Source organism: Montipora capricornis, chromosome 9 (genome assembly GCF_036669925.1).
Source record: "Montipora capricornis isolate CH-2021 chromosome 9, ASM3666992v2, whole genome shotgun sequence".
NCBI classification, from domain to species: Eukaryota; Metazoa; Cnidaria; class Anthozoa; order Scleractinia; family Acroporidae; genus Montipora; species Montipora capricornis.
Window position 1 is genome coordinate 10,135,661 of NC_090891.1, and position 27,500 is coordinate 10,163,160.

General features: G+C 38.5%; 1 protein-coding gene across 1 annotated transcript in view; it reads left to right on the forward strand.

Moving 5' to 3' along the window:
* LOC138016387 (ELKS/Rab6-interacting/CAST family member 1-like) overlaps positions 1-27,500 on the forward strand; it is a 41,659-nt gene that overhangs the window by 5,676 nt on the left and 8,483 nt on the right. Inside the window, exons 4-14 of the mRNA XM_068863533.1 lie at positions 742-792; positions 1,162-1,266; positions 2,838-3,005; positions 10,751-10,918; positions 14,068-14,346; positions 15,553-15,672; positions 19,465-19,682; positions 21,295-21,430; positions 23,522-23,814; positions 24,092-24,233; positions 24,960-25,046. Of these exons, the coding sequence (XP_068719634.1) occupies positions 742-792; positions 1,162-1,266; positions 2,838-3,005; positions 10,751-10,918; positions 14,068-14,346; positions 15,553-15,672; positions 19,465-19,682; positions 21,295-21,430; positions 23,522-23,814; positions 24,092-24,233; positions 24,960-25,046 (1,767 nt within the window). The remainder of the gene's footprint in view (positions 1-741; positions 793-1,161; positions 1,267-2,837; positions 3,006-10,750; positions 10,919-14,067; positions 14,347-15,552; positions 15,673-19,464; positions 19,683-21,294; positions 21,431-23,521; positions 23,815-24,091; positions 24,234-24,959; positions 25,047-27,500) is intronic.

Sequence of the window (27,500 nt, forward strand, 5' to 3'; positions counted from 1 at the left end):
TATAAAGAAACAGTCAGAGTCATGATTGAGAGCGGTGCATATAGGTAATACATGTACATTCCACTGCTTTCTTAGTGTACACAAATATCGTGGCTTATTTCAAGGAAATAAAATGCAAACAGACAGCAATCAGTAGAGCAATGATTTCTACATGTAGGTATTACTAAATAGTCAAGTATTGAGACTATACATACCGGTAAGTGTGAGGTTGCATGCAAACATGATGGGCAAACATGCATATTCTTCTCAAGTCCTTTTTCCAACATGTCTTTGACTTTTTTGTTAGTGTGCGGGAATGAAACATGCAAAGTGGTGTAAATTCATGACTCTCAAAAGTAGAACAGCATGAAAGAAACACAACAAAGCGAAAGGGATGCATGAATTAAAATATGGTTGATTGAGAAGCATACAGTACATTTTTAGTTACAGTAAATCTTGGACACTGCCCTGGACGAAGGCCTTTTGTTGCTCAGAATCATCTTGCATGTCTAACAATAAGTTCATTGGTATTTATACCAATTCTATTGTACCAGTGCTTTCAGTAAGACCCGGCTCCTGCCGGAGCTCGAGCGGGTGCCCTCTTACAAATCGCCGGCTGTCAGTATTCCTGTGTTAATGTGCTTATGGAGTCAAATAAAAAGGAACTAGGAATTGACCCTATTAAATGGTTAGTTATTAAAGGATACATGTACATGTAAAGTTAATTTGTTATATGATTTTTTTTTCTTGTCATGGTATTAGGATAGCCACATTGCTGAGATGAATGCCCAAATTGGTCAGCTTGAAGCCCAGGTTTGTCTTCCCCTTTTTACGTTACATTTAGCTTTAGTTCCAAAAGATATAGGTACTCCCTGGTATTAAAAGTAAAGTATTTTAATGATCTGGGTTTAATAATTGTGCAGTAACATTATTTTAAACCTACATGTAAAATGTCTCTAGATATTTAATGAAATGATGATTGCTTTACAGTGTACATGTAAGTATCTCATCTTCTTTCTCTGCATGATTTTGTTTTGCCTAAAATTTACATTAAGTACATCTTCAACTATCTGTGGTCTCAAGTTGGCATTAAAAAAATTAAATATAAAGAAAATGGGGATGTGGTTTTGTTGTTGAATGCCTTCATGTATTTTCTGTCCAAACAAAACAAAAATGCTTCAGATTGTAAACTTGAAGAAAGCTGCATCAGATGATGAAAAGAGGAGAAGAGAAGACAAGAAGCAGGCAGAAGTTTATGAAAGTCACTCAAAATTCATGAAGTCCAAGGTAATTAATAAGTACTTTAATGTTAATTACAGTATTCAGAGATCACTCTAATGGTCAATTTTTATTTGTTTGGTATTGGTGTTCCTCAAGTTTTTTTTTTCTCTTTTTTCTTGCATAGTACCTTAAAAGTCCATGTATAAGCTGCACCCGTAGACAAGCCACACCCCCAGTTTGGGAGCTCGAATTTTGACAAAAAAAATAGACTACAAACTTTGAAGTTTCATTGAAGTTCTATTAGTAAACAACATTAGGACTTAAACAAGTACGGTTTCAAAACACTGACACGTTGGTTGTAAGGAGCAATACATTGTAACGTATTAGGCCTATAACTCAATGTATGGTGGGCTCATACATGGTGTTTTGAAGGTGATTCAAATGATACACACGAGTGCTTAATTAGAAGTCATGCAAGCTTTGGGAAACAATGAAACAGTCGGTCATGTGCCTCGTGAGTTCTCGCGAACATCTTGGTATTTTCTTGCTTGTGGCGGGAAGATAATTACACGTCGAAGTGACCGGCAGCTGTTGTCATGTAGCTAACAGCTTTGTGGAGGAATGAAGATTCTCTGTACACTGTAGGTTGGTGTTCAGTACGTTGTTCAAGTAAAGCGAAACTTAATCACTTGAAAAGAACTCTTAATTGGAGGACAAGAATCGCAAATGAATGCTTCAAGATACACAAATGGCTTCTTTAGGAGCCACGACTCATGAAAAAGGCAATGATCAACAACATGTTATAATATTATTATTATTTATTCAGTGACATCTGAATATTAGATTAAGCCTTAGAAATCTCCAAACTCAGATGATTCCGTAGATAAACTGCACCCCTGATTTTTATTTCAATTTTGCGAAAAAAGGTGTGGCTTATACTTGAACCTTTAAAGTAGCCTTAATACAATTATAATTATATTCAGCCACTAGCGATAAAAAATTGAGCAATATATATATTTTTATTCTAAAAAGGGCAATAATGTCATTGAAAAGGTATTATAACTGATGAGATGGTTGCAGTTTTCGATCCCCTCTGGGGGAAATGTTTAGGAAAACCATTGTGTACAGAATTTGCATTGTCAACAAAAATGAGTGTTTTTGCATACCTACATGTAAGTCAGTTGGTATTACATTTCTGTTGTCAATTCTGAGAGTGAAAGTTTTAAAAGGAGAGTTAATTATCTGAGGACTACACCAACCCATGCATGCAGTCATACATGTAGTTTTGAATCAAGGAAAGACATGCATGTTATAATAGTAGTGTGCTGTGTACATGTACATATACATTGTATGCATTTACATTAAAATCACAATGGCATTTTGAACTCTTAAAATAAATTTGGACTGCGGACTCGGACTGAACACACACCTAAAATGCTGGAAAGACATTTTGAAAAATTACATAATTTGATTTTTGAGGAGCCTGAGCGTCCATTCCCAATGGTCTACAAAGACCAGACCAACTTCACATAAGGGAATAATATCAGTTTACTCAAACCATGTATACAGTGAACATGTACATGACTAGGAAAGACTGTTGTTGTTTTCATTGCTTTTGGTATCTGGTTAATTTATAGATTGAATCACTGAAAGTGGATCTTGGTAAGAAAGATGCTGCGTTAACAGCAGCTGAGACCAAACTAGAAACTCTCAAAGCCCATCAGTCAAACCAACAAGACCATATTGGCATTCTTCAGACCTCCCTTTCTGCTAAGGAGCAGCGAATCAAAAACTTACAAGGGGAGGTAGGAATCATAATTACATGTACATGACTGTATGCAATAATACATTATACAGAGGTTTACCATCGATACAATCATTTAATTTCCTAGACAGTCACTAGAAAGTATTCTGGTAGTAATTTTCTCGGTAGTATTGAATAAAATAATTAATGGGTCTTAGACACAAGATACAGCAGCAGACTTTTGTAGAATTTATAGCTCCTCACCATTACATTCTTGCCCACATTAGCAAGCCTAGTTTTTTAACATAGTGCAGTACTATAAACACCAGGAATAACCAACTAATCGAATTTCTATGTTAGTCAACTAAAACATAGTTTGGTGGACAGATCTTCATTATTTTCCAACATGAATGTTGATTTGATCTTGCTCAGGGCTCCTGCTTTCCCAAGAACTTACATAAAGAAAATACTGTATACTTTCTTGTTTGCTCCTTTGCCATGCTGAGTATGCTTTCATCACATACGAAACCTTTCATTTGTAAAATGGGTCTGGCAACATCATGCTATAAGAGTAAACTATGTAATAATCATAATAGAATCACAATCAGGACAATATGTAACTTTTTGAATGATCACTTGACAAAGACATGCCTATTAATGTGAATGATACCGGTAATTTAAAAATATGTAAAAACAGTAAAAAACTTCCTTACTGTTTTGAGCTCTCAAACTCAGTTTTTTGCTTTTCTAAAAGTGCAGCTGATGTTTATGTTTACAGTAACGGTATTATTTTTTGTGCAAATTGAATGCTATTTAAAGTATAAGTAAGTTTGTAACATGAAGCCAAATCAAAATCTTGTCCTAATGTTTATCGTTTTGATAATTTTCAACCATCTATCAAAACTCACACTTGGTGAAATTTTATGGAATGTCAAATATGACCTTGAAAAATATAATATTAAATTAAATTAAATTAAATTAAATTAATTGTCATGACAACATTCCTCCAGTCAGTGTCATGTTGTAGCTTCCTTGTTTCATTTCAGTCAGTGTAAATTTTGATACAAATGGCAGACAGCTATTGAAACTGTCAACATATATGCAAGATACTGTTTTGGCTGTGTGTTAATTCTTTGTTCCTCTAGCTACAATTGTAGCCTGATCAATGAATGCCGGCACAAATATTTGACTCTTTTTGAGAACATTTCGGTGTAATTATTTTGGGTATAGTTTTCTCCTGTTGGTCTACAAAATAATTGTATTAATTTAGTCATAATCCTCTGACAGGCAATCAGCAACACATAGTTGTTGTAGTTGGATGAAAAATCACTTACTGCTTTTTTTTTGTTTAAATGTTTTGAAAAGGTGTGTGTGCAGAGTGGAATATCCGCTTAGAGCTTTAATTTTCGAACTTTAATAAACACTAAATATTTTATTTTGAGTGATTTCAAGGTTTCTTTTAACCCATTACACCTGATCAACATTTACCAACAAGTACTGTAATTGTACACTGTAAGGTGCATGGTTTTGCTGCACGGGTCGTTCCAAGACTATGTTCAATAATATTGGAAATGCCACAACAAGAAATAGACGCAATAAAAATAGACACAATGAAAAGAAGCAATAAAATCCATGCTTTCGGTTCATTTAAAAAGCAATCAGTAACAGTACAAATATATGGAGAAATCAATCAACTGTTGCTCAGTTCTTTTTGAAAAATTCATGGTGGACAAGTCGAACACAACTAGTACGGTGTAATAGTTTTGTGTCATTGCGAGCAGTGTTCCTTGATTTGATTCTGCAATAAAAAGAATATTATGTACTTTGGCATTTAAAGCAAGACAATATTTTTGTGCTTTGTGGATTCAAATGTTTGCCAAGTATACTTTTTCATTAGCAATGCAATTACAGTAGCCATTAAACAGGCATCAGACTTTTTCCAGCTCTGTAGAGGTGTTCGACAAGGTTGCCCCTTGTCAGGGCTTCTTTTTGTCTTGGCAATTGAGGTGCTCGCCCAAGCAATCAGACTAAATGAAAACGTCTGTGGTTTGAAAATCAATGAATGAGACTGAATTAAAACTAAGTATCTATGCAGATGACTTTAACAGCATTTGTAAAGGATGAGTGCTCTGCCAACCACCTATTCAATCTCTTAAATGATTTTGGAACCTGTTCTGGTCTGAAATTAAATACTATAAAAACGGAAGGGATGTGGCTTGGAAGCCTAAGATGCCATTTAGGTAAGCACGCACCATTTCACATTGCGTGGCCAGAAGAATATGTCTTTGCGCTTGGTGTCGCCTTCGCGTATGACCCCACCACCAGTTATAGAATTAATTTCGAAGAAAAATTTGTGACTCTAAAAAACGTTTTAAATCAATGGACGACCATGAATTTAACTCTCATAGGAAGGATTTGTATTGTTAAGACACTCGCCATCTCTAAACTAGTTTACAATACGTCTGTTTTTACAGTGCCTCCGAACTTCCCTGAAAAAGTCAATAAGCACTTAATGACTGGCCCCAAGGAAAACAGTGAGTTTTGTTTCCCCGAGACCCTCAATGTTCCCCGAGGCGAAGCATTTCCAATCAGAAAACGTATTTGAGTTGGGAGGTATAACAATGATATTTGTTTCAAATTCATTTGGAACTTTAATCCGATAAGGTAAAACGCCACACCCTCATAAGTCCTGTAGATAAGGGTGGTCTTAATATGGCTGACTTCACCATGTTGGATAAATGGCTTAAAGCAGGATGGGGTAAACGCTTATGTGAGGCAGATGGCAGTAGATTGTGCTCTCTCTTCTCCTCAGATACATCTCAATATGGGGGTCGATTTAGCTTCGATTGTAATTTTGACACTCGAGATTTAAATTTGGCTCCAGAAGTGCCAACATTTTACTGAGATACATTGCCTGTTTGGCAGGAACTACACTCTAGAAACCCTTCCACGGTTAGGGACTACCAACAGGAAACTATTTGGAATAACCGTTTTGTAAGAATTGATGGGAAACCAGTGTTTTACTCGCTATGGTATAGAAAAGGGGTTATTAAAATCTACCACCTTTTAAATGAAAGCAGAAACATCTTATAAGATCGGAGTTTCAACAAAAATACAGTTTGTCATTGGACTTTCTAACGTATAATGGTCTCCTTTCTGCCATCCCTGATGCATGGAAAAGGTAAATTCTTAATTCAGAAGAAACTCTGATATTGATGAACACAACCTTACTCCTGCGAATGTCACTGCCAAAACCTCTCGTAAAATGCTTGTGTTGGAAAAGCTCAGACCTCCGAATGTAGAAATCAAACTAGTCAAACAAAATCTCCCGGTTAATTAAGGCTATCTACTGTATGAATTACCCTTCAAAGTCACAAAGGAAAACAAGCTACGGTCTTTTCAATATAAGGTGATACATAACTGTCCTACCTACTAACAACAATCTTTGCAAAATGAAGCTGAAAACATCTCCGAGATGTGATCGTTGTAAGCACTCCCACGAAAATTTACTTCATCTTCTACATGAATGTCCCAGAACTCGAACTTTTTGGCAAATGGTAATCAGCTGGAAGAACGAAAAGCGATCAGAAAATGTCGCCTTAAATGCTACGGATATTTTACATGTATATGGCTATAAACCAGAATCAAATCTGTTTCAAGCCCTGAATCATTTTGTTATCTTTGCAAAATATCACGCATATCACGCATATATGCATGCGTAAACAAAGCCTCTCCCAGCTTTGAAATTTTCAGCTTGTTACTTAATGAAAAGATCCTTTGTGGTGAACATACAATTGCTTTCAAAAATAACGCACTAAGGAAATTCAGAACAAAATGGACAACACTTTGTGCATGAGCTGCCCCAAATACATTTGTTTGGGAGGATGTGCCACTTCTTCTACTTTTTCTTTTAGTCTTTTATTTGTTAACGTCTTGCTAGTTTTAATTCCTTTCTGTCCCTTTGAAATATCAACCAATGTATTGTAAGGGAAATGCTCTGTATTTAGTTTTGAAAACCTGTATTAGTATCGTTATAAATAAATAAATAAATTAATTAGTAAATGAATATAAAATAGTCTGTTAATCTTTTATGGTACACCATTTTTAAAGTGCTACTATGATCAAATATTTATCCCTTGAACGTTTAGGTTTATCACGTAGAATTCCAGGAAAGATTTAAAACGCCTTTTACCGTTTGGAAATATCTGCCTTGGTTCTGGAAATATTTAGGTTTGAAAAAAGTGTAAAATATGCAAAGAAGAGCACTGATGACGTCATTCACTCAACCCAATATAACATCAAGTATATGAATAGAGCCTTCTCGGTCAATTTGCAGCAGAGACCATTGAAACTTGGAAGGCTAACAGTTCTACAGGCAACACACCTACGGCCATAAAGAAATTGGTCCCAATGGCAACTCACTCTTTTCCAGTCACCCCAACCTGATTTCAATATTTTTTGTGCTCTTAAGCTAGAAAAACATTTCAGAAGGCCACAAACTCGACCTAACGTATGTATATGCTTGCAGGATCATGCAGATGTGGCACCATTGGCAAATATCAAAATAGAACGTTAAAGGTGACCAGCAAAGCCTTTAATATCAGGGAGGTCTGGAACCCAGTATGTTGCCATGGTAACAAACCTGGTATGCTCAGTTTGTGGAGAACGTCTACTAGAATCGTATTACTCGTGATACCTAAAGAGGGTATACCGAGTTTTAAAATGGATTTGAAGTGCAGAAAAATGCACAATAGAATTAGGAAGCGGGGATTTCATTGGTTAAAAGCTATGCGCGATAACCCCTAGGGAGAGGTTGTAATTGAAAATATAAACATCTTCCAGATGCAAAACAAACTTGTGAACACACCAACCTAAAATCTAGCAAAGCGAATGAAAGGACCCTAAATAAGAAATTCTTACACCTCGGTGATATTGGGATAAACTGACTAAAACGTTAAATTGTTGCAAAATCCACGTTATCTCTATCATTGTTAATTGGTATTGTAGCCATATGTGTCAAAATAAATTGAGTTATTGGAATACCTGAAAGGTATCGGTTGACTTTGTTCGGTGCGGCAAAATGGACAATAGAATTACGAGGCGGTGATTTCATTCACTTGATCACTTGGATCAATAGATGTCACCTCCCTGTATTGCGTAACTACTACTTCAGACAACAACAACAACAACAACAACAACAAAATAACAGCTGTGGTATCGAGTGTCGCTGGAGGGGATTTCTGCGCGCACGAGGCTTCAAACAGCCTCAATTCTTACAGAGTTCGATGAAAATCCGTTTATATCATGCGGTGGGGCAACGAAAGCGATGGGACCTGTGTTGGGGTTTCAGTGTGAAACTCTTAATGACTTTCGCCGATTTAGAAACTCGAGATGTTCTGAGTGAAAGCTCAATAGCAGCTTAAGATTGAAAATACTGGATTCAGTCTTCTGGAAATGTTATGAATAAGATAGTTAATCTATACCTTGTATGTTGACAAGGTAGTGCAGAACTCCCAGCAGCGGTATGTTGGAAATGCTTGAAATTTATTTTTCTTTCAGCTTTTCTTTCCGCAGCGTCACCATATAATGTTAGAAATATTCTCCAAAATATTTAAAATTCAACAAAATCTGTAGGCCAGTTTTTTGGAAAAATCAGTTTTTTTGAAATGTGTCCAACTTTTTTTTTCACCTGCAGAATTGTTTTAAATTTGAAAGACAAACGGTTTAAATTAATCTAAGCTAACATGCAAAATACGAAAAAAATTCACCGTCCGGAAGCAGAGATATCAACGAGTAAAGTTGCAAAATCAGCAAAAAATGAGGGGTTTACAAGATCAGCATTTACGCATGCGCGAGTCTGCGCGCGAGTGGAGCTTCAGGCCAGCACAAACGGATTTAAGAGACATCTCCTATTCACGAAAACGACGAAAATTGTACACAAACGGTTTCATGGTAACTTAAATCCGTTTGTGTTGCCCTGTAGCTTCACTCGCACGTGCACTCAATCTTGTAACCCCCTCATTTTCCTGATTTTGCAACCTTACTCGCTTATATCTCTGCTTCCGGACGGTTAATTTCTTTCATTTTTTGCATATTACCTTAGATTAGTTTAAAACGTTTGTGTTTCAAATTTAAAAGTAGTTTGTAGGTGAAAAAAGAAATTAGCGACACATTTTAAAAAAACTTATTTTTCTGAAAAACTGACCTACAGATTTTGTTGAATTTTAAATATTTTAGAGATTGTTTCTAACATTATCTGGTAACGCTGAATGGGAAGATTTAACCGTCCCGTTTTTTTCAAAAAAAAGACAATATATGTTGATTTAAGGACGTTCGCGCCAATTGTGTCTGCGCATCCTTACTGCGCACGCAAATGCACACGCCACGTCATACACGAGCGCGCGCGCTAAGTCATAAAATGAGAAATGATAGGGCAAAAGGCCATTGCTATAGCTTTCCCTGGATTTAACGCTCTTGGACGTTCGGTGACCCCTATTTTTCTTTCCAGAAACGGATTTTATTTACAATTATCTCCACGTTGTCCAAAAATGAACAAAAAATCAATGTGGGAAGTTAAAAAAATTTCAAGATTTCTGCTCACGGGACATCAAATCCTGCCATCTTGCGGCTGCAAGGCGCGTGAAACTGTAGTCGCTAACTGCGAACTTGATCTTTAAGGAACCTCACCAGTTGACTAAATTCACTTAATAAGTCCACTTAAACAATATTTAGCAGAGAAGATTTCACTTCAAAGATTTAATTGCAATATATTTGGGTTTACAGACACTGGCCTTATTCGCTAACGAAGCCCGATTTTGTCACATTGTGGGTGTTTTTCCGGGCATGTTCTCTCCAAAACGAAGTCGGTGACCCCCCATTTTTTTACATTTCTGACATAACTAACTCATTATCTTACAGTGTTTAAAGTTTCAGAAAAAAATCAATGTTGAAAAATTTTCGCGCGAACGTCCTTAAGGCTCAAGGAAATGCCTTATATCGTTGCCATGGTAACGTTATCTTGGAGGAAAATGTGATGTGAGAAATCTATGATGGGTATTTAATACCCTGGCCAAATTTTGTCTTGATATGATTACCCAAACTGTATCTAAAAACAGAATGTGTTTATTTGTTTGAAAAAAAGGAGAAACTATTTCGAGCCTCCTTAAATAGACCCAGCAGCAAAAAATGGTTGCCATGGTTACAGCATAGAGGTATCATCTTGTGCCTCCCTTGACGTAGATTACTGCTGCCAAGTTGGAACAACACCCATCCAATATTTTCGGAGATATTCTCAATTTTGCGATTTATTAGATTCGTGTGTACGGTTTGTGACGACATCAAATTTTGAACAAAAACTTGAATATCTCTGGAACGAGATATGATATGGTTGTGAATTCAACTCCACCACTCTCCTTGTATTTTGCAAGGCTGTTTTGTTATTTACTACACAACCTTGTGGCAAGCTTCAAGTGCTAGTCATTTTGTCTTTTTATCTTCCTCCATTCCATTTCCTACTTGTATCTTATCTCCTCACTTCACTACATTGTGCTTCTTCCTTTTCACATAATATTACTCCTTGTCATCCATATCCTGATTAACACGATCATATACTCTCTTTAACTTCTTTAGAATAACCTCACCATTTTCACGCAGTTGCGGTTCTGACATGACTAATATTATTTTGTTGTAAAAATTATAGTGCATGAGCCATTTGTGTTAAAAGTGACACCCACAATGAAATGCTGGACATCTGTTGAATTAAACTGCTGTGGTTTAGCTGTTTCCTTTTCCGGTTTCCTTTTACAGCTGGAATCTATACGTGGTCGACTTGATGTGAGAGAGGACCTATTAAAACAAAAGGAGAAGAAACTAATTTCAGTGTCATCAGAACATTCAGAAAATTCGTATGCTGTTGAGAATCTACAAAGCATACTGCTTACCAAGGAAAGACAAATAACAAGCCTTAAACAAAAGGTACTATTTATTTTTTTCTGTTCAGATTTTTAAAAAGTAACAAACTTGGCTACAGTCCATACTCACTTATGAATGTGAAGAGGTAAAGTAAAACTGAATGACTCGAATAGTGAAACAAGGAGTCCATGTTCAAGAGCTAGGGTTTCTTGATGTTTTCCCTGTTGTTTTCTGGTTGAAATTTGTTGATGGGCAAGCGTTAATTTTGTATGATTCAAGAATTATCCAAGTTGTTACTTATTGTTGGTCATTTTGCACCACAGCTTTCTCCTTTCGTGAACAAGCCATAGAACTTCAATGAAACCTGAAGAAACGTAATTAATAATCAAATAACATAGTTAAACAGAATTAACTGATGAGAGTGTAGTGTAACGTGAAGTGCTAGATTTCTATCCCATATGAACCACGTGAGCGTTAACCCTACTGATAGAACTGGGCCCACACAAGGACAGAGAAAAACTCTGACCAGTCGGTAGAGCGGCGGAGATCTAACCCGAAGGTCGTTGGTTCACTTCCCACCCTGTTCAGAGTTTTTCTCTGTCCTTGTGTGGGCCCATTTCCATCAGTAGGGCTAACGCTCACATGGTTCATATGGGATGGAAATCGAGCACTTCACGTTACACTACACTCTCGTCAGTTAATTCTGTTTAAAATATAAGTGCTACACGGCCAACGTTTGTATAAACGTAACCTTTCCTTGTACTTTAACATAGTTAAAGTTTACTTTTTGGGGTATTTATTATATGTACTGTGTGTGCAGGTTGAATGCTCTCGTGGTTACTTATAGATTACTTTATGTGTAAGGCCTGAGGTTATACACTGTAGCTTTTGCCTGTAAGTGTATTTTTTCAGTTTTCAACCAACTACAGATTGTAGATCAGATAAGCAACTTTTCATGTGTTTAAGGTAGCCTGGGTTAGTCTAATTACTGCTGCACTATTAAGTATATTGTAGCTTGGCTTAATCGTTTTTAATGTTAATAGAGATCTGAAAATTGTACACTTTTTAAGATGTCCTTTAATATATGAAACCAATCTTCTCATGTCAGCCACTCAGAGCCAAGCGCTGACTTTAGAGCCTAATCTTTTTCTGGGCTTAATTGCTCAATTGGAGCTTAATTAAACCAAGATGGTTTACCGATTTGTAGGTCATGTTTCGGACTCAAGGTTAGGTTTTTAAGAATGGTTTTGATGGTAATAATTGTATTGTTAATAATTGGGATTTTCAAACTGGCTTTAACACTACTGCGACGGCCATAATTACATGTGATTTTTCTTACCGTCTTCCTTAAGGGTAATTTATACGTACAAGCTAAGGCAACTTATTACCTTTTCGTAAGTGGGCAAACATAGAAAATGGCGTTGTGATCTATCATGACGTAATTTATTTAATTTAGGATACATCTGTAAGAACCCAACTGGGGGTAACCCTGCGATAGATTAGTATCCAGTCCCAGGGGAGTAGTAAGGCTCTCAGTTGCTTCATGCAACTTGAAACTGGGATAAGCTCTGGCGGCCGTGAGAACCCCATTGGCTCGTGTACGTCTCACCCTCCTGTATGAAGGAATGCTGTAGTTAAGCACAATTCTGACAGTGCAATCACGCCGCTTTCCGGTTTTGATAAATGATGATGGCATCTATGCCGCTGTACATCTGCCCCGCAGAAGTCCTTAACTAACAAATCGAAATTCCTATTTTTAACTAGATCGCATGACCACTCAGCCAACATTGTCTATTCCAATCACGTGTTTCTCTGTGGCTAACTAAGCTGTTGGAATGTGCTGACCTTTAATAATTCAGGTGGTATGTCTTTTTTCCAGGTGCTTGTTATCTGTCTTTTTCTCTGTCTTTCTCCTGTTGGACTAGTTGGATCTTGATGTTTGCCATTATGAATCTGTTGTTTTCCTTTTATCTGGTCAGGACTTCTTGGTCTTCCATCTGTTCTCAGCCTGCTCTGTTTGTCTCTGGGTTGAGTATTTTATGCACGTTACTTCTTTATAGCAAAGTTGCTGTCTTTTTATAAGCACTGTATTCTATATTTGTCATGTACACAATAGTCTAGAAAGCATTTTTAAACAGATCTTGAACCTTGAATTTACAGAACTTGAACAAGTTTCGATGCCTCACAGCTTTTTCAGTGACAAAATGATTTGGATAAAACCGACCGAGTTTACACCAAGTCTTTATACGTTTTTTCGACGCTTTGTTTCTATCGACGTTCTTTTCGCCGTCAACAATTGTGGAGTAGTTTATAATGCATGGTTCTTTTGTTTGTCGAAATTCCGACAGTTTTTTCAAGTCAGTTTGTAACTGACGAAGATGCGAGGCACATCGAAACATGTCTTGTAACTTAAAAAGTTTCCATGTAGGAAAGAACTTAATGTACTTGAAGAGAAAAAAAAGTGGCATGACTGCACCAGGATCTCGGTTTTGGTGATTCGCCATTTGCATCGCGCATCTGTTAGTGTGCAAAATTTCTCCTTTAAAACGAGCACATCTTCCCCTTTCTAAATGCCAATGTTTAGGAAGTCATTTTAAAAGTGCCTTTCACCTCCAACACAATACTTTTCCGCTTTATTTATTCTCCAAAATCTTCCCAAATACATCGTGTTGTTTTTAGAACCTCTTTTATTGACATCTCAGTTTTTTTATTAGCTTTGAAAGACGGGAAAAGTGGTCATACTCTGATCCATAACCGAACAATAAAGGGGAATGGGTTCAATACCGGGTTGAGGTCACAAACTGTTTTGCATTGAGATGAAAATAGCGATGAGAATATCGATGCAAACTAATTTGTGACGTTAACCCGGTATCGAGCCCATTCCCCTTCATTGCTTGGTTATGGATCAAAGTATGACCACTTCCCGTATTTCAAAGCGAACACGGGCAACACTAACTTAATTTGTGGGAGTTCATAAAAGCCAGCCCGGACGAGGGGGAGGATGAACATATGAACCTCTTTATGGGTTTGCATGTAGTTTCTTAAAAGTAGAACATTTTAAAGTGGTGTTCCAATATGTTATGTGACGTGCGCACATAATAAAACGTCGTGCATTGGAGTTACACATGCATCCAAGGGTGTATGTAACGTCGATAATCTTTCCTCAATTCCTTGCCTTTTCCAGTATACTATTATTATCTTTTTTTTATTAGTGTGAAGGTCTTGAGAAAGATCTACATGAAAAGGACTTGTCCATATCAAACGTGAAATCCCAGCTATCGTCATTGAAAGCTGAACACCTCAGTTCATCCACTGTCATCTCTAATCTAGAAGCTACGGTATGTGATAAGGACAAGCATATAGAGATGCTACAAAGTCAGAGGCAACGCAGCGGAGTGGAGAGTGAGGAAGAGCTTAGCAGGGTAAAACGGTCGAATGAAAAGCTTGAATCAAGAGTGGCATCCCTTAGAGAACAGCTTTCAGATAAAGAGGTACAGGCTGTTTCTAAAGTCGTCGTTGTCTTTCAAAGAGTGTTTACAGATAGCTTATTAGAGAGATTTAGCATTGCGTCCACGGGAAACAGGAAACGGGAAACGGCGCCCCAGCTGCTGCTACCCATATAAGGGAATCTTTGCTGACGTCATCTTTTTTACATTTGTTTCATTAATAAACGTACGAGTTTTCTCTTAGAAGGTATCATGCTATTTGCAAATTGAGGTAAAAGAACTTGTTAAACTTAGTGAAATGTTGGAGGCAGTTATTTTCCATCAAAAACTGATAAATTCTTAGCTGGCAAAAGCGATAATGATCCCATACATTCTTTTTAAAATCTCGCATTGCTGAGAGATGAGCTGGTATATCGCGTTCATATTTTTAGAGATAGCTCATTATCTAGTGCACTTTAAATATTCAGTACTTTATTCGACTTGGCTGACTGATCAGAAATCGATAGCCTTATGCTAATGAGACAAAAAATGGTAAGCGAAGATTCCCCTATAAAAGTGAAATTACTTGTCTTTCTCGTTTGAGAAGTTGGTGGTTGTCTGTAGATAACTGATAAAAAATAAACTAGATCCAACAAGTTTCTTTGATTTTTGACTAAAAAAGCAAATTTAAGCCGAAATCCGGCCCGAACGTTCGACGTTTGCCTTAATTAAGGAGGTTTGAAAAAGTTTCAACACTTAGAATACACTCTCTTTAGATCTAATGACGCTACAACACTGTTTCACGTAACAGCAATGTTATGGTACCATATGAAACACCAATTATTTCCAAACAGGATGTGATCATTATTGTCATGTAATAAGTTACCTTGCTCATATCTCGTATCTCAAAAACAAACTCGGTAACCCCCCTTTTTATTGCTGAAAAGTTCGATCTGTAAGTAAGGCATTATGCTCACGTTCGAATTAGCATGTTTACCAGGACGGGAACATCATACACTCCCTCACATATTCCATAACCCAAATTTCGTCCCCACGAACGCACGTCATGATTACTCCTAGTGTATCTCTTAATTCTTGGAGCGCTTTCAGTCAGAGTCACTCGTAACGGGTAGTAAAAGCTAGTTGCTCGGGAGACGAGAATGATGTTTTTCATGCCTGCCATCTGATGTTGTCTTGAGGAAACAAACTGCTGTTTAATTTTAACACATCCTTACATTATTTCTGTAAAGCAGAGCTCTTTTCAATCACTAGGTGGAAGCTTCTAACTTGGAGAAACAGATTTCATCATTGAAGACATCCTTACAAGACAAAACTTCAAAACTATCGTCATCACAAAAAAATATTAAACGACTCGAGGAGCAGTTAAAGGAGGTCAGTTTGAGTCATAGACCATTTTCATAAATGGCGACCACCTTCACATTCTTTTGTGTTTATGTTAATGAGACGTACTGCCTTCATTTTGAAACAAGTATTCAAGTACTAGGAAGACTTATTAGCGTTAAAACAGAAGGATGTCAATTTTTATTCAGTAGTGTAGCAGCTTTCGTAACCTGCCATTGTTTGCTATTGTAAGCATCTTCTATTGTCTTAAAGTCTAAGTCATTGTTGAATTGTCTAGTGTTTTGTTTTTGGCTAGGGTAGCGAGTCAATCACATGTTTTTATATAGACATGAGTGTTTTACTGGAAAATACACCACTCAAAAAACCCATACGAAACTACATTGGGGACGGTGACCCGAGTTGGCGTATTTTCCATGTCCTCACTGGTGAGGATATTGATGACGTCATTTCCCGCCTTTGCATGGTTTTTTTTGCAAAGAGTCAGTGAAAAATGGCGAGCGATAGATTCGTGAAGTTCTCAGAGGCTGACGGAAAATCCTTCTCTGAGAAACAAGAAAATGCAAACAGGAAGAATAAAACTTCATACAACTTCAAATTATTCAAGTAGTTCCCAACCTCGTTCCCAGGGTCTCTCTTCTCTGCCACCATTGCCATTGAGAAAAAGGTCCTGGTACAGGCTGGTCGCGTGTCTCCCAAATCTGGGAGGTAAACCAAATATGTGTTAGGGGAGGGGAAGCAATGTAGGCCTTGTCATCATGTAATTGAGGGAATCAGCGCGCATTTGATTTTGTGGTCAGACGAGCATCGACAAAACGTTTTACTGCAAGGTATCTTATGTACTACACATGGAATTCGACGTGAAAGGCAAAAGATTGTTGTCAAATCGATCGGACGCTACAAAAAATACACTCGCGTCGTTCGAATTTTCTCTCTGGGCAGTCGAAGTGAGTAATAATAAAGAGTGCTAATAGTTTGCGACATTTTTAAAGAAAAGAAGGTTTGCCGTGCAAGAAAAGAAGCGAAACGTTTATCCATGGGAAAAAAAACATGTTCACGGAAAACATGTTCAGCGATCGATCAGCCGGTGTCATGTCTTAGATGTCACGTATCTACCTCAAATCAAACTATATGAACATGTGCAGGTACTATATTTTGTTCTTTGATTTTCGTTTTTCTTTCGAACCTTAAAAAAAGTGATTCCTAAGTCGCAAGCTTTCAACAAATCCATTGCCGTTAACATATTTCTTTACAGCTGCACACAGTTTAACATTTAATTTATAACACAAATCGTGAAGTATATTTTTAAAAGAGACATTTTGTCAAGCAAACGTTGTGTTTGGTGTATTGTTTTATGATAGTGTATGTTCTGTAGAGGCAACATTAGCCACTAACGAAATCAATTATTTTAATATTTGTGAACGTCAATCGCCGCTCGACATGAGTCAGAGGTCTTATCGGTCACAAAAGCTTGACCGCTTTTGTGGGAATTCATCTCCTGTGGGAATATATCATCGGCTCTTTTGACTTTTGTTAAACTTACATTGTAAAGTAAAGATTATTTATTTTAAAAGTGCCTTGCCAAACGAATACGCTTTCGCCCAGTTCCGTGATCAGAATATAACGAAAACACTACCCTAGTGGGAAAATGTTTGTCGATGAGTGCCACATGACCAGCCTGAACCAGGGTCTTTCCCGTCAACGACAAAGGAGGCAGAGAAGAGAGACTCTGGGAACGAGGTTGAGTAGTTCCGTGCAAGTGAAGAAAGAAATGCGAAAATTGAAGAAATTCCTGCCACCGAGCTGCAAGAATTTGCAATAAAGCTTGTTCTCGGTACACTCCTGTCTATATAATAAAAAGGAAATTACACAGTGGCTTGAAGATACGAATTTTATTTACTCGTGTTAAAAACAATATTTTACTCACTGGCTGCGATCGCTCGTAAAATATTGTTTTTACCACTTGAAATAATATCACCCTTTTTATTTGGCTACCGTTATGAAAGAGGTTTATTCTTGTTATGGTGGCTCCCACCGGTTTCGATAATTTGGAGGGAATACCTTATTAAAAGGAATTACTCTGCAACACTGTTTCAATTAATGGGAATGTTATGGTACCATATGAAACACCAATAATTGCTTAACAAGATGCAGATATTAATGTGACGTGTAAATTACCATGGCAACAAAAGAACCATCTAAAAACTTCCTATATTTTGTGTTTAAGCCCTTATATCTCAAAAACGAACTTGGTGACCTCCATTTTTTATTGCAATAAAGTGATTAGCAAGCTAAGATGAAACTCTCTGCAAAGTATAAAAAAATTATCTGGAGCGGATTCTGAGCCACCTTCAAATTTGTTTAAACTGTGCAGTAAGAAATAATGAGATATACGCGCTTTAAGGCAAAATAGGTGCGGTTGCAGACACCATGGTAAATGCCATTTCCCATGGTAAATTATCCCGCGGTGCCTCGCACTTGGGTTTTAGTTGTTAACCAGATGTTACATGTTACGAAGATTACCGAGGTAAAAAGAAATCTCACGCAATTCATTGGCGGGAAATTTCCAACTGACTTCATCAGTATTGTGATTGGCTCTTGTACCTCGGGCATCAAAACACCCTTCCAACTTACCTCGTGAAATGTCAAGGGCGCTTCGTCTGATCTTTTATACGTACCATGGAAATTTACCACCGGAAATTTACCATGGGAAATGTCTGTCACACGCTTTAAATGTAGTTTCCGTGGTAAAACCGTCATTTACCCCGGTAAAAGTGCCCCATGTAACCGCACCTAATATAGGGTGTTTTTAAATGGCTCTTTTGTTGCCATGGTAACCTGTTACGTCACGTTAATGAGTGCATCTTGTCAAGTCTTTATTGGTGTTTCATATGGTGTCATAACATTGGTAGCCTGTTCCAGGCTCCCAGATAGTGACATTCGGGAAAACGAAAACAACTACGTGGGAAAAGCGAGTGGGGGCTACCTCCCAAAAAACCCACTCATTTTTCGCACGCAATTTTTTCTCTTTCCCTACCATCTGGGAGCCTGGAACAGGCTATAACATTGCCGTTAAGTGAAACAGTTGGGTACATTCAATCCTTCCAAATAGTACAGTTTGTTGAAAGTGTTAAAGCTTAGATTTTTATGCCATTATTTTCTTTTCTACATTTGTAAGGCCCGTGAACATAAACGCAGAATAAAGACTATTTGTCGGTGAAAGACGTATTTTTTAAAAACTGAACTGTAGATAGAAGCATTTTGACATTTTTCGGTCATCGCAGTTTCGAATGTTACTTGGCAGTAATGAAAGGGAAAGCCTGAATAATCAGGGTTGAACGGGATTTGAACTCACGACCTCTGCTTTACCTGTGCAGTGCACTATCAGTAACTATCAAGTTTGCTGGGAGCTGTTAATTTTGTAAGTTTGTAAGAAACCCGTTGGGGAAGTGAACATAAGACGGTTTATATGAAAGTTTCGGGTTTTACTTTTCTTGAAGCCTAAGTAACTTCGTAACCGCGATGGGCTAAAATCTCAAAATAAACGCAACATTTTGGCATATCTGTGGGTGAAACGTACAGCAAGGGCGCCTGGGATTGATGCGTACCAAGAGGCCGAAGCATGGTTACCCGGATAAAAGGAAATAGATTTGATTTGCAAAATAACAAATGTATCTGTTGCGTGGCGCTGTGTGACGCGTGACCTCAGTTACGCATCAGATTGGGAATGAAAAATAACTGGCAAGTAGTTTCTAACAAAACGTTATGTATAACCAAAGAAGTGGAGAAGTCTTTGTAATATACTGCATTATTTTGTATCTTTAGACGGGAAGTTCAGATGATCAAGTGGCCTCTGAACTAAAGAGCAAAAACCTTGAGATATCCAGACTGGAGAAAGATTCCAGGAAACAACAGACTGATCTTAGAAGTAGAGAAAAGGATGTCAAAAGGTTACAGGATGAAGTTAAGGAACAAAACTGGAAGATCCAACAGTTGACGGATGACTGCGAAGTCAAAGATCACAAAATTGAGGATATGGAAAAGTAAGCTACCTTTTGAAGGAAGTTAAAAAAAAATGGAGTATACTACTTTTGTAGATAAAAATTGGTGCTAATAGTGTTTCACACTCCACCTTATTTTGCATGAAAGAAAAAAGCAACATAGGAAATTGCTTAAAAAATTTAATCAAGCTAGGAATGCAATGAAATTGCTTTCCTTCCCATCAAGGCCTACAGGGTCATGTTACGATTTTTACGCCCATTTCTCGTGTAGCATGACGCACATGGCGATTTTTAACGCAAGATGTTGTTGCCGCAACATTTTAATTGCTTTCATAAACCTGCAACAAACATAGGAGATTTTTGTCTGATTGGTTGATGGTTTTGTTTGTACCCATTTCTCATTTTCCCGCGTTTCGAATGAATTCTGACTGAATTTCTAGGCATTTTTCGAGGTCATAAGGCGCATGCGCAACATTGATCCTCTTTGTTCCAGCAACATTGTTTCCCGAGTTTTGTTGGAGTTGGTGCGTGTGACACCCCCGACGTTGACTTTCAACGCAACATCGTCCCAGAATGCACCATGGAAAACGGAAATAAGTCACGTTACCACTTATTTGTGGAGCAGATCGTCTCATACCGTTGCTGCAACAAGGTTGTGTTAAAATTTGTCTCTTGTAACATGAAAAAAAAATTAAAAGTCGGCGTTAGAAATCGGCTCGTATGACATCCATCACCTTTATTCACTCTATCTATTCCAGGGAAGTCAGAGGGCGGAAATTAGAGTAAACGAAAGATTTATGCCAGCGAATGGAGTTTGGAGAATTGTTAGACATTTTGGTCGTGTTCTATTGGGATCAACCTTTTTGGGTTGTTTGGGTTTTTTGGTCTTCTATTGGAAGAGAATTGTTTTCGATTGGTTTGGTTGATCGGCTTTTTTCAATCGCAGCAAATTAGATTGAAACTGTTGAAAAAGCATGGGGCATGGCAGCAACCGCTGCCGTTTACGCGGACTTTTTAAAGTCGGCAGCTGGCTCCAGCTGTGTTGTTTTCCCCTAACTTGTCAACTCGGAGAAGTCTGGTCGTGACTGTTCCCCGGCAGGAGCTACCTCGTTTCAACCGAAAATGGTTCGAAACGTATTCTACTGGGAAATCTTAACCGCTTCGACCTAAACTAGTTGCGGTTGAAACGGTTGATCCCAATACAACCTGACCTTTGAGTCGGTTATATCGTCCTGCACTTGAACTTAGTTAACTTGAATGTATCCTTCTTTCAGAAAACCGCCGGTGCATGTTTCTTTTGTACCTTAATGGCAACGAAATTGCTTTAACTTTGTTGCCCAAAACTGACTCAACTAAAAGCTGCATAAAAGCCGCTTAGTAGAAAAGTCAACTATTAGACATTGGAACTTGGAGGATTTAATGAATCGACTCAAAAGATGCAGCTGCTTTGCACATTTGTACATTATTTATAAAAAGGAAGCGAAACAAGGTTACGCATTTCGACATGGCGTCCTACCCGCGTTAAGATTTCGTACCATTATTGAGGCAGAATGAGAGCTTGTGAAAGAGAAATTATTAAATAGAAATTATTAAGTTTCTGCTTTGGTTAGTCTTTTGTTGTCTGGTCTGGCTAATAGTGTGCTACCTTCTTTAGACAGCTTAGAGAACAAAGCAAGAAGCTTGTTGGAGTGAAAAGAAATCAGCAGCTGGAAAGAGAAAAACAAGCACAGCTACTAAATGAAGTCAAGAAACAAGAAGATCAGAAAGACGAGACCACGGAATTCTACCAGGTAACAAAATAACATCTACTATGCGTTGCTGTGTGCCTTTTTCAGGGTTATCTGCTTTGAAAACCCGTTATGGACTCTTTGACAGGTTTAGAAACATTACAACAACAGCAAAAACCCACGGGAATCGAAGGAATGCAGTGTAAGCTGTATAGTTGTATGTTTTTAAAGGTTTTAATGCGCAGAAACGTATAAAAAATGGCGAGCAAATGGACGTTTCGAGGTCATCTTGATTCCATTGTCAAAGTCAACAAAATAGTTCTGCGAAATTGGCATAATAAACAAGGTGGAGTTAGCTAATTACATTTATACTTTAAATTAGCTATTCCGCGTTTCTCACAAAGCAAATTTGTACTTTTAACAGAATTGAAGAGTTGAACTCTCTGTTGACCTGGATGATGGATTCAGAAAGACCCCGAAACGTCTGGTTTTTTTTTTCTCCGGTGCTATTTATTATACGTTTCTGTGTATTGTGGGAGGCGCGGTGGCCTCATGGTTAGTGCGCTCGACTCCGGATCGAGTGGTCCGGGTTCGGGCCCTGGCCGGGGACATTGCGTTGTGTTCTTGGGCAAGACACTTTACTCTCACGGTGCCTCTCTCCAGGTGTAATGCTTGGGGTAACCCTGCGATGGACTAGCATCCCATCCAGGGGGAGTATAAATACTCCTAGTCGTTTAATGCTACGGAAACCGGAGATAAGCGCCGGCCTGATGGGCCTCCTGGCTCGTAAGCAGTGACTTTACCTACCTTTTCTGTGTATCAAATTCTTCTACAAAAGTGAATTTATCGTTGTTGTCTTCAAACAAGCTTAAGAATGACCTGTGGCATCCCTGTGGCTTCGCACCAGAGATTTTGTTTTCTTTTGCAAAAAGTGGTCAACCGGGAGGCTTGGGCCAGAGCAACCTTTGCGTCGGAACCTCCCAGGTTTTCTCGAATTCTGCCGTTATTGAAAGGAGCTAGTGGTCTTAATAATGATCTATTTCCGATTACGCAAATTGAAATCAAGTGAAGCCATGATCCTCGCAGTTATGAACGCAATGTTAGCAATTGCGTAGAGAATTCTGAAAAATTCAGGACTTCAACGGGGTTTGTACCCGTGACCTCGCGATACCGGTGCGACACTCTAACCAACTGAGCTATGAAGCAACTGACGTTGGGAGCTGGTCAATTGTGGGTTCTAATGTTCCCGTGAGGAATGAATCAGCGATAAAATGATATGTGAAATGGATCATATATGAACTGCGGATATGAAATCAAGTGAAGCTATGATCCTCGCAATTATGAACGCAATGTTAGCAATTGCGTGAAGATTCCTGAAAAATTCAGGACTTCAACGGGGTTTGAACCCGTGACCTCGCGATACCGGTGCGAGACTCTAACCAACTGAGCTATGAAGCAACTGACGTTGGGAGCTGGTCAATTGTGGGTTCTAATGTTCCCGTGAGGAACGAATCAACGATGAAATGATATATGAAATGGATCATATATGAACTGCGGATATGAAATCAAGTGAAGCTATGATCCTCGCAGTTATGAGCGCAATTTTTGCAGTTGCGTAGAGATGCCTGAATAATTCAGGATTTCAACGGGGTTTGAACCCGTGACCTCGCGATACCGGTGCGACGCTTTAACCAACTGAGCTATGAAGCCACTGATGTTGATTCATTGATCACGGGAACATTTGAAGCTTTTCATAGCTTCACTTGACTTTTCTCTCTTTCGCCCATGCCAGGGTATTTGATTAAAGGCTTTCGCAACCAGAGGTACTCAAGAAATTGGGCGTCCTAAAAATTTGGTTGCTGGTGACAAATTTTCACGAAATAGCCTTGCAAAATCTCAAGTTTCTTTCCCTCCTGTCCTTAAGCCTGACACAAGGCTGCTGCCTAAGAAAATTTTAAAGGGGCCGTCAGAGCTAAACGCTGAGAACTTAGAGCCCAACATATGAAGTGAAGGTGTTGCTGTGAAAAATTAAGGCGCCCAGAGCTATTCTTTGGGAGCCCCAGGCTACCGGGCTCCTGTTAGGCAACAGCCTTGCAGTGACGGATACAAAAGAAAAGAGGCCTGTGCTAGTAATAGTCCTTTTTTGTTCAACAGGGGGAATTACAAAAGAAGGATGAGCGGATTGCAGTATTAGAGGAAGCTCTCACTGAAAGCGTGTCTATTGCTGCTGAACGTGAAGAACTGCTGGCTCAGCAGGCTCAGAACGCCGATACAGCTACACATCGTGTGGAAGAAATGGAGTCAGAAGTAGAAAGAGTGCGAATAGAGACCGCTGTCACCAACACCAAAAATGCCTCTCTAGTTTTGGCGCTAAATGAAAACGATATAATTTTATCTTATTACAAGTCCGAAAGACATGGCATGGTGGAGCAGTTGCTCGAAATGAGGTAAGCAAATGGCGTATCTTCTTCCTGACCAACAGACCAACAGGCCTTTCCCGATTCTACACAAAAGGGCCTCTGCCTGTTAAGGCATCGACGGCTCCAAATAAATCTCAAAATGTTTTCATGAACCTAGTATAAAGGGAGGTCCTTAGAAACGGTGCTGGGTTGAATAATTAAACAGGTTTAAAAGGGGCTGTTTTTTTAGACCTGGGGAGAAATGGTGACCCCATCTATTCCGCGCAAAGCACCTGCGAAAACAGTCCATGCATTTGTGTTTCAGGCAAAATGCCCTGCTGGCCACGATATCAGAAAAAGACGCTAACATTGCGCTACTTGAGTTATCACCAACTGCCAGCAGTGACGAGGAAGTAAAAAAATTCAAAGCAGAAAAAGACACACTTGTGAAAGAGCTCAAGGAACAGGTAGGTGTGTATGTTATAAAACGAAATATTAGAAAATGTGACTCAAAAATAGTTCAGTACTGATTTATAAAAAAAAAACATGTGAGTAATACTTGTCCTTGGGTAACGAGGCAATGCGACCCAGTGGTTAGGATACTTTCCTTGAGATTCTGACATTCCGGGTGCAAGACCCGTTCTTACCACTTCTTGGATTTGATCCTGGCAGTCCGTGGTTCAACTTCTCTGCTGCACTTGTTGGTAGCAATCTGGTTTGCCTCCGGTCAGTTGGGATTCTTGAAAAAGTTGTTTTTTTTTTTTTATTCTATTGTTACACTGATTTCCTTTCATTGACCCTGAAAGGCCCTTATGAGGAATGTTCAATTAAGTATGTATGTTTGTGGGGATACTCGAGTACGAAATCCTGCCGGTATGAGTGCAATGTCGGTTCCCCTACAAATCCTTTTGTCGGTTAACACGAGACCAATATTGAAAATCAGCCTTCAAACCGGCATGACTCAACGCTGGTCACTGGGGCAACAACAAATAATTGAAACCGAAACGACAGCTTCGTGTTTTACATCAGGACAAAAACCTTCAGACGGCGTTAATTAACACTGAGGCCATTTCCTTCAAGAAAACGCGCGCGTCTTTTATACCGTGCGAGTAATTGCTTTGTGGCGTTCTAAATACGTACCAGTTGAGTTTTTACCGGTCTCACGAAATTCCCCGCTAATGTTCTCCTTGCAGACCCAAAAGCGAATGACGTTACTCTCAAACGAAGACAATAAAGAAATTTCTCTTTCGTCAGAACTATCGCAGGCTTCCACAGAAAAGGTAAATATAATAATATTAAAGAAAATGAATTTTGTTTTCGAAGAAAAGATTTTTTCAGGTTTGGTGGGTGTGGTAAAATCAATACATGTAGCACGCTGGTAAGATTTATTTTGGCTGGAATTCGAAACTGATCTCCTGTTTTATACAGGGCCACCTCCCACTATTTTTTTATTATTCGTTTGTTACTTAAATCAGGCGATCGTAATTAGTTCAATTTGCCACTTGGCAAATTCTCCGGCATTAGTCAACAGAAAAGAAAAAAAAGATAAGCCGTTTCAAGCTGTTGTGGAAATTTAGCTTCGCAATTTCTTCATTCGCTTAATTGCATATTCCAGAGTAACAGGTTTCAGTTTGTTTGCTTTCGTCTCGTTAATGTTTTTTTCTTATTTTTGTCAGTGTTCGACACAAACTCTGGCCCGATTGCCCGGCGGGGCAAGCGAAATATATAAGCTACGATACTGCTTTGATATCGAACAGGCGCACAAAAAAATTCTGCCTTTTGTCGCGCAACTTCAACCAGCTTTGAAAGGCTTAAAAAACATACTATTGAACAATTGGCATTTAATTCAAAACCAACCTAATCTCAGAGATATATTCAAGGAATCTCCCTTGATCCCTTATAGAAAAAGATATGCTTGTCAAGGCAAAACTGAGTGTGAAGGTTACTAGAACACCATAGTCACGTTGGTCTGTCAAACCCATTTTACACACATCTCAGTTACACAAAATTGACCTCCATTGAGTTTTAATGGGCAACTGGTTTTTAGAAGGTGGGCAACCAAAAAAAACAAAAGTGGTTACCCAAAGGACAAATTAGTATTGGGTATTATAGCATGTTGGTGTATCATTTCATGACTTGACAGTAACATTTAAGAAAAATAAACTGCTGAGCCACGTTTCTTTCTAACGTTAAATTCGTTTCTAAAATCACGTCCTCTCGTGACTTCGGGGACCCGGCTGGCTCGCGGTTACCGGGATGAAATTGGTGCCTTTTCGTATGTCACCTTTCAGCCCGGTCTCCGAGGTAAAAAGTCCTGATGCGACCAACTGCAGAAAAATCTCGATTTTCTTTGTTCAATCCACCTCAAAATTCTTACAACTTTATGTTAACCATCAAGAGCAACTATTCCGATTTTTTGTATCCCGAGCTTTATCCTCGAAGAAGAGAGAAGTAAAAACTCGGTATAATGTCTTTTCTATCACAAAAATGCATTTTATATTTTCTTTTCGGTAACCGGGCCAGAGTGTGCGCATGGAAAAAATTCCAGCACGCTTACCGAGATCGGAAAAACTGAGATCTCGACAACCAAGCCAGCTCGCCCTCTGATATCAACGCATCGAAGTATTTACAAAGGATTTATTGAAGTGAGATCTTGGAAACCGGGCCAGCCCGACCAACCGGGCTCATATGAAGAGGCCGAAATAGTCTAGTGTGGGCTACAATTCGAACAATCTTGCAAGCTTATGAATTCGTTAATTCGTTCCCTATTGTTGATATACAAAGTCAAATAAGAGTTGTTTACGTCGCCCACACCTGAAAAGAGTGGCTTGCCGTGCAGTATAGACATAACAGTGCCACAATTAAGGTTAAATTCAAACTTGAAAAAAAAAACCAATTGCCCCCGAGCCAAAATTTTGCTAAACCCTATCAGGTGATTTTTATTTAGACTACTCCCCAAGAATGCAATCGGAATAATTTGTGAATATTTTACGCTAAGAAGAATTTGTCCTAAACCCCTTTCATGCTGTGCTTTGACGACTGTATCGCAGTGGAAACTTCCATGTTAACCAGTTGAACTGTAATGCTATGCAGGAGGAAAATTCTCATAAAAACATAAGCCGCTTTGCACTCTTTGAATGACTGCTAATGAAATATATCAGAAACATTCAATAATCTCTTTTGTTGTTGTTTTCTCAGTTTTCTTGCTACTTTTGCGTAATTTTAGAACTATATATATAGCGCGGTTGTGTGTACAAAAACAAAAACAAAAAAGAACGAGAAAAAGGAGCACTTAAAAGCAACAACAACAAGGTGTTATGTCGATCACTGCTAACGCGCAAAGAGAAACGTTACTACTATACAGTGAGAGAGAGCTCTGCAAGCAGTTTAATAGCTTGGTTGAAGACCATGTAACGTTTCGTCGCCTTAACTAAATATCTCGATGAGACGGTTGAACAAACAGTCGAAACAGCTGGATTTCTTCTTTTTTTTTTAAGAGTCGCATCCTTCTTTCCATTGTTTTTAGTAAGAACCCCAAAACGTGATTTCTAATTTAAACCTAACTTTTTTTTTTATCTTCAACTTTCAATCTTATTGATGTCATCTTAGTTAAAGTAAGGTGATCTCAAGAGGACCTTGCATCTATATGGGGCTGGATAAGAACTCATTCCAAATGACTCAATGCCAAAAGCGCTAATTGCTTTCTCAAGGGCAAGGATGTAAGGCGATTAGCG